Source organism: Fragaria vesca, linkage group LG4 (genome assembly GCF_000184155.1).
Source record: "Fragaria vesca subsp. vesca linkage group LG4, FraVesHawaii_1.0, whole genome shotgun sequence".
Lineage (NCBI taxonomy): Eukaryota > Viridiplantae > Streptophyta > Magnoliopsida > Rosales > Rosaceae > Fragaria > Fragaria vesca.
Genome location: NC_020494.1, coordinates 19,980,344 through 19,993,093, shown reverse-complemented (window position 1 = coordinate 19,993,093; position 12,750 = coordinate 19,980,344). Strand labels below are relative to the sequence as shown.

General features: G+C 37.7%; 1 protein-coding gene across 1 annotated transcript in view; it reads left to right on the top strand.

Moving 5' to 3' along the window:
• The first annotated feature begins 7,492 nt into the window (after positions 1-7,492).
• Positions 7,493-12,750, top strand: part of LOC101315145 — an 8,781-nt gene continuing 3,523 nt past the window's right edge. The window contains exon 1 of the mRNA XM_004298491.1: positions 7,493-7,697. Coding sequence (XP_004298539.1) covers positions 7,493-7,697 — 205 coding nt within the window. The remainder of the gene's footprint in view (positions 7,698-12,750) is intronic.

Below are 12,750 nucleotides of genomic sequence, written 5' to 3'. Positions count from 1 at the left end.
AGATTTAGCTGTGAAGATCGAGTTGATCTTTTTCTTTTTTTTGTTTTTGGGGATGATTTGATCTTATAGCTGTTGTAATCTAATTCTTTGTGGAATAGTTGTAATGAACCTACAGGAAAATAAGAGATGCAGCATGAACGTACCCTAAGCACTGATCTCTTAACAAAAAGGCAATTAATTAAGACTAATGTACATTTTAAACTCGAGGATTTACCGATTTACGTTTATCTTATTCATGTCAATAATAGTATCCTTAAACGTGGGGCAAACCATGTTGGTTCACCATTTTCTTGAATCCACAATCAACAATCAGCCATGACGAATGACAACGCTTGCTGTGATGGGTTTTTCGAGTTGCAGGGATTGAGACTCTGCAAATGAAACCATTGAAATGATCATCAGCCTTTGATCTCCTTCTATATCTGTGGCCCAGTTTAGGATTGTTGTGCTGTGAGCAGAATTACTTCTGAAATTGCTGTGAGCAGAATCACTTCTGATATTGCTGTGAGAGGAATCAACTGAGGTGTTTGGTAAACTGTTTTTAAAAGTGTTGTGAAAATAAAAATCAATTGGTATACATTGTATTAAAAGTGATTTGTTCTGTTTAATTACCAAAAAGAACTTAAATTCAAAATGTGTACATAAAAAACCTATCTGTGTTTTCTCTTGTACAACAGACTCAAGCTGCAATATAGCATATGCAATTTAACCATAGAAGTTCTTACATGAATAAGAATTTTGATTGATTCAAAAGCAGTGCTAACATAAGAATATTACATACATGACTGTACTGATTGTAGTTCACATATTTACAATTTGCAAGTATTAGAAAAATAATAATACACAACTGAATTGTGAGTTGGTCTAGTGATATAATTCATGGTCATTTGTACAAAAAAAGTGCTCCAATTCTTCAAAAAATGACTGCTTTAGCAAATATGATTCAACCGTTCAGCTAGGTGATAGCTATACTACAACAACAACAAAAACAAAACAACCATGTTTTTGACGGGAATGGTTTTTCTTGAATAGGGATTAGAGATTTGAAGGCAAAGAGCACCAGAAGAACAGTAGAATAGGGGCGATGAAGAGAAGATAGAGAGGGTTGGTGGGCAGTGTAATTTTACCATATGGAATAAGGACGAAGTTGGATTTAATATAAAATTCATTAAAAGTCTCATGTTTTCTGATAGATTCCCGCAGAAGCAATTCGGGAAGGGATCCGGATCCTCTCCTCATAACTCTCTGCTAATATTGGCTCATAAGACGATCTTGGCCGTTCAATCTTAATCAACGGCAAAGATGTCTCTGCTAATATTACATCTCCTCACGTCAACCCAAGCCGATTTGAGCACCCACTGCCAACTTTGCCACTGACATAGAAGAAACCCCAATTCGTCGCAAATTCGATTAAATTGTGGAAGGAATGAGATTCCGGTTCTGGGTGTTAGGGATCAATATCAGGACGCATAACCCACCATTCGCCGGAGATGGAAATTACAGGGAAGATGGGGGTTGATTTGCAATGGGTTTGGTTTAATTATGGAGAAAAGGGTAGATGAGAGAGAGAGATGAAGGCTGAAGGCTATTGATCATAATCTTAGCAAATTGCTAAGGATCACTCTGCAAAACTTGGTTTGCAGATTGCAGTCAAATTAGTTTCAATCAAAATCCCAGAGTTCTCTCGCTTCTCTATTCTTGTATACTTTAAGTTCAACAACAATATTAAACAACAAATATACAAAGGAAAGAGCATAATGCACGAGCAACTGCAGCAAGAGAGTGATTTTGAGAGAAGACTGAAGAGAAGAAGTGAGATAGAATAGATGAGACATCTGACGAGAATTTAGGAAGAGATGAGTGGAGATGAAAATATCACGAAAACTAAACTCAGAGACATCTTAGCCGTTGATTAAAATTGGACGGCCAAGATCGTTTTATGAGGCAACATTAGCAGAGAGTTATGAGGAGAGGATCCGGATCCTTCGGGAAGCAACCCATTGCTACTTCTCCAAAACCTGATTTTGGGAGAATCACTTTCTCTAAAATCCGTTATATGGGTCATACCAAACACCTCAAATTCAACGCAAAATCTCTTTTGGTCCCAAAAGCAGTCCTAAACTGGGCCTATATCCAGTGAAAACACATGGTGACTACAATGCCGAGCAAGTGATGAGAGAAAGTGGTGAAGCTGTTTGGTTGGACTCAAGTCCAGGAAACTGAATAATGGTTGGGCTGTAATACATTCACAGTGTTGATGTTGCCGAGCTACTTGGGCAGGGTTGCTGAAAGCAGATTTTAGGATTACTATGATGCCATCACCAACATCTCCTTCCTCGACCTTTCCCACTTGAATAGATTCATGCAATGCTTCTCATTTCATTTCCTCAACGGAAGAGCGCCCTTGCCTTATTCTACTTTGGAGACTGATCAGAGTGCGCCCTTACCTCAAGCCCGAGAATTTTGTTAAGGGAGGCCAAAATATAATGTACTTGAAAACACGGAAAGCGCTGGACTACGTCAACATTCCGTACGCTAGAGTGGGTCTGAGACAGGTGGCTACATATCGTCCATAGGATTCAAAATCGAAGGGCATACACGTAAATCCAGCAATTAACTTCCGTTAGCAGTAAAAATCACTTGTTAAAGTTAAAATCTAAGGGCCAGAGGTTCTTGCCGCCAAGACGGCGACGAAGGAGTCGAGGTCAGAGGGCGGTTCTTCGAGGAATATAGTGATGGGGTCGGCACACGGCGGAGGAACTTGGTCGATATTGATTCCGATAGAGACGTAGCGGAAACCAACTTCCAACGAAGCTATGAGCTACTTGTTTGTGAAATTGGTTTTGCGATAATTGAGGCAAAAGGATTGGCTATGCAATACAGGTTTGTGATGGTGTGGGTTGTTTTGCTCTTGGGATTATCGGAATTAGGAGAGTGCGAGACCATGCCAACATGTAATTAAGGTGCTGACACTTTTGTTTACATTTAGATGAACACAACGGTGGAAGGGGAGTGCAAAGAGAGATGAGTAATCCATTGTTGAATCATACTGGAGGAATAGCTGATGTTGGTGTTAGAACTTGTGTGGTATTTATCCCACATTGAAGAAGAATTAAATGTGTGAGTTTTTATATGGAAACACCCATGTGACTCATTAAATGGATGATAGGCCTAGTATGGGCTTGGTGGGCTTTCTATTGGGTTTCCAATAGAAATAAATAAATATATATATTTAATAAAAGTCAAAGATTGGGCCTTGGGCCTTGGGGCTCTGTTGATTAAATCCGAATTTAATTTTTTTTTGGAAATTAATATTATTTAATTTAATTATTAAATTTGGACAAATATCAAAAGACATAACTGTCCAAACAGTTACAACTGTCCGAGCAGTTGTGTCTGTCTGAACAGTTATACCTGTTCAAATTGACTTTTATATAAAGACGACTTCTGTCGTTGTTTTGATCATCGAATTATTCTTTTTTTTCTTCCTCCCCAAAACTATTTCTTCTCAAGCATAAAGTAAATTCGTCAGGGTCAAGTTCTTGTGCAAGAACTTGAACCAGATAGTTGTATCCTCTAGATAGACGTCCGAAACTGCAGCACAAGTGGGGACGAATTTCTGTTTTAGGTCACTGCAAGGCAGGTCTCTATCTGATCAATCAAGTTAGTGTTGTTTGTTTTCATTGTTAATTTTTCAATTTCGTTTTGATTTCATTGTTATATATATACTGTTTTTGAACGGATATTGGATTGGTTCTAACAATCTAAGACAGAAATTATCTATTGTGTAGAGATGGATCAATCTGTGTCTGTTCTGAAAAATCATGTTGAGAGACCCGAGAAATTCAAGGGGTCGGATTTCAAACGCTGGCAACAGAAGATGTTGTTCTATTTGACAACACTTCATGTGGCAAATGTTCTCACTGCCGAGGCTCCAAAGGCTCTGCCGGAAGGAGAAGGGGAGAATGCTCCAACGGATGCTCAAATGGCCGAAAATCTGAAGGCTATTGAGACTTGGAACAACAATGAGTATAGTTGCAGAAACTACATCCTCAATGCCTTGGACGATTCCTTGTATGATATCTATTCTACCTTTAAGACGGCAAGGGAATTGTGGGAATCATTGGAGAACAAGTACAAGACTGAAGTTGCTTGTTCCAAGAAGTTTGTCATTGGCAAGTTTTTGAATTTCAAGATGAGCGATGCCAAGTCTGTTGTCAAGCAAGTGGAGGAACTCCAAGTCATTGTTCATGAGTTAGATGTGGAAGGTATGGGTCTTAACCCGAATTTCCTTGTTGGTTCTATTATTGAGAAGTTACCTCCTTCATGGAAAGATTTCAAAATATATCTGAAACATCTAACCGAGGATATGAATTTTGAGCAATTGGTTCTTAAACTTCGAGTTGAAGAGGATAACCGGAAGAATGAAAGGGCTGATGCTATTTCCTTGGAGCCAACTGCAAATATGGTTGGAGGAAGTCCATCAAAGGCCAAGTTTCAGAAAAATAAAGGCAAAGGTGTTGCTGCCAAGCCTCTTTTTATTGCTGGAAAGAACCCTCTCGCCCCACAAAAGTCCAAAGCATTCAAGAAGCCACAAATTGGAGGCTGCTGGGTGTGTGGAAAACCAGGGCATAGAGCAAAGGAGTGTCGCCTCAAGAAAGATCATGGAGGTGCTAGAGGTTCCGGAAATTCCAACCAAGCAAACCTTGCTGAGTTTGAAAATCAATTCATTGGAGTGATTGAAGCAAATCTGGTTACCAATGTTGTTGATTTGTGGGTTGATACTGGTGCTACAAGGCATGTATGCTCTTCAAGGGAGATGTTCTTTTCATACCAACCAATCAACGATGGAGAATCATTGTTCATGGGGAATGCCACTACTGCAAAGGTGGAAGGAAAAGGGAAGTTAATTCTGAAACTCACTTCCGGGAAAGATCTTGTACTTACTAATGTGTTACATGTGCCTGAAATTTGTAAGAATCTAGTTTCTGGTCCTGTTCTAAGAAACAAAGGATTCAAACTTGTATTCGAATCAGACAAATTTGTTCTCACCAAGGGTGGGATGTATGTAGGAAAGGGTTACCTCTATGAAGGGCTCTTTAAGCTTAATGTTGTACCTACTATGGATGATGGTATTATTAATAATAATAATGCAAGCACTAGCACTGCTTCTATGTACATGGTTGAGTCTTCTTCCTTATGGCATTCTAGATTAGGCCATGTTAATTTCTGTTCTTTACAAAGAATGATAAAATTAGGCACGCTGCCAAAGTGTTCTATGAACAATTTGACTAAGTGTGAGATTTGTGTAGAATCTAAATATGTAGGTCATCCTCATAAATCCGTGGAGAAATCCAATGAAGTACTTGGTTTAATTCATAGTGATTTGTGTGATTACAAAGCAACTCCATCACGTGGAGGAAAGAACTATTATATATCATTTATTGATGATTGCAGTAAATATTGTTATGTATATTTGATACATACCAAGGATGAGGCTTTAAACATGTTTAAAACATACAAAGCCGAGGTTGAGAATCAACTTGAGAAAAAGAATAAAAATTCTAAGGTCTGATAGAGGAGGAGAATACAAATCCAATGACTTTGCTGAATTTTGTTCTGCTCATGGTATTGTGCATCAAACTACAACCCCATATACTCCACAACAAAATGGAGTTGCCGAAAGGAAGAATAGAACATTGAAGAACATGATAAATTCAATGTTAATTACTTCGGGAGCACCACATAGTTTGTGGGGTGAGGCTTGTATTACTGCAAATATGATATTAAATAGAATTCCTTATAAACAAAGTGATCAATCTCCTTATGAGTTATGGAAAGGACGATTGCCTACTTTTAAAACGATGAAAGTGTGGGGTTGTCTTGCTAAAGTTCAAGTTCCTTCACCAAAGAGGACTAAAACTTGGACCAAAAACTATAGATTGCATATATATTGGCCCTGCCAAGAATAATGCAGCTTATAAGTTTTTGGTTTACCAGTCTGATGTGTAAGGATGTGAACAAAAACACAATCATGGAATCTGCCGAAGCAGAATTTTTTGAGAATATATTTCCTTATAAGGATAAAGAGGATAAAGAGAAAGAGAAATCTAATCCAAGGAAAAGAACGTATAATGATACGTTGTCTCAAAATGAATTAAACAAAAGTACCGAAACTGATGAAAACAATACTTCTACGGTTCAAGATGAAACTCTAGAACCAAGAAGAAGTAAACGTGAAAAAATAGCCAAAGATTTTGGACCTGACTATATGACCTTTGCTATTGAAGAAGAACCTCAAACATATAAGGCTGCTATGGATTCATCGGAAGCACCTTATTGGAAAGAGGCTATTCAAAGTGAAGTAGAATCCATTATGCAAAATAATACATGGAAATTGGTTGATTTACCTCCGGGACATAAACCAATAGGCCATAAATGGATTTTCAAGAGGAAATTGAGACCTGATGGTACCATAAAGAAATACAAGGCTCGTATAGTAGCCAAAGGGTATCGTCAAAAGGAAGGTGTAGACTTCTTTGACACTTATTCGCCGGTGACAAGAATTACGTCTATAAGGACGTTAATGGCAATAGCGACTGTTCACAATTTGGAAATACACCAAATGGATGTGAAAACCGCATTTTTGAATGGTGAATTAGATGAAGAAATATACATGCACCAACCTGAAGGGTTTGTTGTTAAAGGTCAAGAGAATAAGGTGTGTAAATTGGTTAAGTCCCTTTACGGCCTTAAGCAAGCTCCAAAGCAATGGCATGAGAAGTTTGATAATACACTTTTATCAAATGGTTTTCAAATAAATGAATGTGATAAATGTGTTTATGTTAAACAATGTAGAAATGCATGTGTTATTATATGTTTATATGTGGATGATATGCTTATTATGGGAACGAATATGGATGTAATTAATCAAACCAAGAAAATGTTGCACTCCTCTTTTGATATGAAAGATATGGGAGTAGCATATGTCATTCTTGGTATTCGAATTCAAAGGAATTTAGATGGTTACATACTTACTCAATCCCATTATGTGGAGAAGGTCCTTAGAAAATTTGGACACTATAATGATAGGTCGGTTATTACTCCATTTGATCCCTCTAGTCACCTTAAGAAGAATCAAGGAGAAAGTGTGTCTCAATTGGAGTATACTCAAGTTCTTAGAAGCTTGATATACATAATGAATTGTACACGACCGGATTTAGCATATAGTGTGAGTAGACTTAGTCGTTACTCACACAATCCCGGGAAAGATCATTGGGATGCACTAGTGAGAGTGCTCCGATATCTAAAACATACAATGAATTATGGATTGCATTATACAAAATATCCTCCCGTATTAGAAGGATATTGTGATGCTAATTGGATTTCCAATCATTCGGAAAGTAAGTCCACAAATGGTTATATATCTACCCTTGGAGGAGCAGCCGTATCTTGGAAATCATCAAAGTAAACAGTGAATACACGATCGACTATGGAAGTCGAGTTTGTAGCCTTAGATAAAGCCGCCGAAGAAGCGGAATGGCTCAAAAACTTCCTAGAGGGTATTCCATTGTGGCCAAAGCCTGTTACTGCCATTTGCATACATTGTGATAGTATGGCTGCTCTTACAAGAGCGAAGAACCAAATCTACAATGGCAAATCGAGGCATATAAGGCGTCGTCACAAGACAATACGAGGTTTGCTTAAGAATGGAATTATTTCCATCGACTATGTAAAGTCAAAGGAGAATATAGCAGATCCTTTGACAAAAGGCCTAAATAGAGAGCAAGTAGTATTTACATCGAGGGGAATGGGCTTAAAGCCAATACAATGAGTCATTACTTGGCGGAAACCTAACCTAGCAACATTGGAGATCCCATGGTCTAGGTTCAATAGACAAACTAGTTGGGGAAGACTCAAGGAGCATAAACACACATATATGCTCATTCCTATGATGAATTTAAGTGTGTTTTTCCGTTGACGATTAAGGGTTGAATATTTATTTATTCTTAATAATGCTAAATAGCTTTTAAAGTGGAATAGTACGGACTATTCTTGATTAGCATTACATATATGAGATTGATGTGGGATCGCATCTTTGAGAACTGAGATGGCTACGTTCTCTAAAATTCTCATGAAGAAGGATTTTGTTCAAGACTGAAATGAACACAACCGTAAGAATTGAACTATGTATAGATATGATATGTGTGATATTTGTTGTCTCGATTTACTACAAAACGTGGTTAGTTCAAGACTACAGTTCACTACCCACAAAGTAAGTCCGATAAGTACTCACTACGAAAGGTTCAAGTCCAAAAGACACCTTTTCCGATGCATATCATATTTAGTTTCTTGGAAATAGTAAAATAAGTTCCTCTCATTATCTTATTTTCTATTCAAATGTGGGGTATTATTAGAGTTTGAATAGAAAATGTGGGGTATTGTTGGAACTTGTGTGGTATTTATCTCACATTGAAGAAGAATTAAATGTGTGAGTCTTTATATGGAAACACACATGTGACTCATTAAATGGATGATAGGCCTAACATGGGCTTGGTGGGCTTTCTATTGGGTTTCCAATAGAAATAAATAAATATATATATATATATTTAATAAAAGTCAAAGATTGGGCCTTGGGCCTTGGGGCTCTGTTGATTAAATCCGAATTTAATTTTTTTTTAGAAATTAATATTATTTAATTTAATTATTAAATTTGGACAAATATCAAAAGACATAACTGTCCAAACAGTTACAACTGTCCGAGCAGTTATGTTTGTCTGAACAGTTATACCTGTTCAAATTGACTTTTATATAAAGACTTCTGTCGTTATTTTGATCATCGAATCATTCTTCTTCTTCTTCCTCCCTAAAACTATTTCTTCTGAAGCATAAAGTAAATTCGCCAGGGTCAAGTTCTTGTGCAAGAACTTGAACCAGATAGTTGTATCATCTAGATAGACGTTCGAAATTGCAGCACAAGTGGGGACAAATTTCTGTTTTAGATCACTGCAAGACAGGCCTCTATCTGATCAATCAAGTTAGTGTTGTTTGTTTTCATTGTTAATTTTTCAATTTCGTTTTGATTTCATTGTTATATATATACTGTTTTTTGAACGGATATTGGATTGGTTCTAACAGTTGGGTCAGTGGCTAATTAAAAGAAAAAGGAAGTATTCAACGTCTGGAGCTATGGGTGCAATCGTGGCATTACCACTTCAAGTGAGTTAAAGAGCATGCATGTGCTGGCAATCAGGGTACAACACTACGACCCACGTTGCAAGAGATGAAGAAATTATCTAAAACCTAAAAACAAACAGTACTGAATCCTTCAGTCTCTTCTCTCTTTATTTCGCTACGAGATCAATCAGAACGCGCTGGTACGATGCTCCCGCTCTTAAGCACGAGACCTCCGCCGACCAACAATCACCGTCTCTCTCAAAAGTCAAAACGCTTCGTCGGGATAACTATTTTCGTCCCTCTCTAGCTTCCACTCTCAGCTCGGCATCGAGATCTCCCTCATCCTCATTGAGAAGCATTTTGCAATTTGCACGCAGAATGATGATCAGGAGCTTGGAACTGGAGTACGAAGAGGTTAATTTGATGATCAAGAGTTTGGAAGCCTAGCCTAGAATGTTGGTGATCACATTTGTCGTTACCTCCCTCAAGCTTCAATGCTCTCGTTAGATGACAAGAAGCTTGCAACTTCGTTGTTAGAGACTAAGGACCGCAGCTTGACAGGAAAGGATGCATCTGGGATTTGGAACTTATATATAGCTAGTTGGATGACTGAGTCAGATGGAAATAGGTTGACAATCAAGAAGCTTGGCTCTACTGGATCATATCTCAGCTGAAAAATGACAGGATGTTTTCGATTTTGATAAACACCTTGATGACATTAACAAGGATTAGAAGTTACATTGTTTCTTCAGTGGGCTTGGTGAAAACTGCTTTTACCAGGTCAATAAAAATTACATTGTTTGCCCCTCTGTTTAAACGGACGTGTTGGCGTACGCATACAATGGCGTTTTGTAGCTTTTGCCTGAAAATACTTCAGAAAAGTAGAAATATTGAATAAAGTCATCGAACCTAAAAACAAGAGGTACACCAATACATTGAATAAAGTGATTTGACATAATCATGTATTAGAAATGTTTTTGCACGTCTAATACAAAATACAAATCAAGTTATGTACATACTTTACATACTTTATCATACATAAGTCAAGATAAAAATACTTCACCATATAACATAATTATACAATTTATTGTATTGGTTGGAAACTAGATTAGCTTGGAAATATTGTATGTTGTATTTATTACTGTTTTGGGTAATACTTCTTGATAATACGTTAAGGAAAACTTTGGTTTTATTATATTGATGACGCTATACGTTACAACTTTGCCAAATTCAGTCAGTAATAACCGCATGCATGTCTTCATGCAATCATACAAGAGGATAAGTAAATTTATTAACCTTTCGTTGCTATAATCATTAGGGAAAATGCCCCTTTAGTACTAATTTAAACATTTTATTGCTTATTCTAATAAATTTAATAAACATGAACTCATTCTAATATAAGGTGATCTTATTTGTACCCAAATACATAAATTTATATTAAAGTCATAATAAAATAATAATTTTTGTATATTCTTAAAACAATTTTACCCTCACCATTTCAATATTTATAAGGAGAGAGAAAGTGAAAGAGTGAGAAGACTTTGCCGGAACCTCACTGGACTCCGGTCACTGGTCGCGGGACTCCGGTCATCGGTCACCGATTGCCGGAATTTCTTTGGTCGCCGGTTATTAACCCCTAGTAACTCAGATTTTTCCGGTCGCCGGATTTCGATCACCGGTAACTCAGTTACTGACCCCTAATAATCAGTTACTGACCCCCAATAACTTGGTTACTGACTCCCAATAATCTGTTATTAACTCCAATAATCAGTTACTGACCCCCAATAACTTGGTTATGACCCTCAATAATCAGTTACTGACCCCCAATAATCAGTTACTGACTCTTAATAACTTGGTTACTGACCCTCAATAATAAGTTATTAACCCCAATAATCAGTTACTGCCCCCAATAACTTGGTTATGACACCCAATAATCAGTTACTGACCCATAATAACTTGGTTACTAACCCCTAATAATCAGTTTTTGACCCCCAATAACTTTGTTATTGACCCTTAATAATCAGTTACTGACCCCCAATAATCAGTTAGCGACTCCCAATAACATTTTCAAACTCCATACAGGTGCAATGACAAAGAAAGTAGATGAAAAGTAAATTGCAAATTGCTGTAAAATTACATGAGATAGCAAGAGTCTAGTCACAACTTCAATGCAGCCATATTTCATCAGCATGAGATACTTTGAATTCAGTAAGCAACAATTCTTACACATACGAGTTTGAATACCCAAAACACAAACCATACAGAGATCTTGAATTAATAGTATCTCATATGCTGATGAAGTAATACCTCCTTAGCTGCGACAACGTCGATGACCTCCTGATCTCCTTCGTCCATTTCGAGATCGAGTCTCTCGATTTTCTCCTCGTTGGTTGGGGCTTTGGAGACAGAGGTGGTGATCGCGGCAGCGTTAGGGTTTGACTCGGAGGTCGAAGAGTGCACCACCACCGGTTACGACGTCGGAGGAGGCGACGGCAGATTAGCCCTATAATTCGCGAATCTCTTCCTCTCGTTTCTTCTGGATTTGCATCTTGTCCATCTCTGTGCCGTTGGAGACAGGGCCGGCCCTGAGATTTTGGGGGCTCGAAGCAAAAAAAAAAAAATTAGGGCTCCCTGCCAAAAAATATATTTACATTTTTAGTTCACTTCAAAAGTAAGTGTGCACATGACATAACAGTAAAACTCCTAATAATAATGAAATGCTATAAAGATTGAAACAAAAATTTAAAACTTACAAATATCAGTTACTGAAAAACTACCATTTTTGCATTTTTGGCAGCAAAAGTGTCAATTAGCAAAAGTGTCAATTAAACATGAATACTCAAGCTTTTCCGCCAAATCTTTTTCAATCGATAACATAGCTAAACCATTTACTCTGTCTTGTGACATAGTTGATCGAAGATAAGATTTGATGCCTCTTTTCTCTGCTTCTCTTTTCTTTTTTTATCCCCAGAAGGATACTTCCTAATTAGAGCCATATAACACCCTGCAAAAGATAATAACAAAGGCATGAAATCAAATATTCAATTATTCAAATACTCAAACCAAAACCTGTCTCAATTTCAAAACCCTTCTCATTCTCAATTTCAAGTTCTCAACTATGAAATTGCAAAAACTATGGGATTGGACTCATTGGAGGAGGAGGACAGACTAACTTACTTGACTTTTGTCGGATGTCAAAGAGAACTCAGACTCAGAGACGACAAGACGCGTGCGGAAAGCCGGACGCCGGATGGGGCGGTGCGGGTAGCGGGCGTGCAGCAGACGGCAGCCGGCAGGTCGGCAGTCAATGACTTCGATGAGTTCGAATGTTCGATCAAAGAGAATTAGAAAAAGACAGAAGGTTGTAGAAGTAAGAAGTTGCGTAGGTTATGTTTAGTATATTTGTTTTTATTTAGTTATATATATATTATATATATATGCTTGGATTTTTTTTTTGGGGCCCTTAAATTTGGGGCCTAAAGCAAATGCTTGTTGGGCTTTAGCCCAGGGCCGGTCCTGGTTGGAGATGGCGGAGGAGATGAGGAGTTGGTCGACCTTCTCGGCCGACGGAGA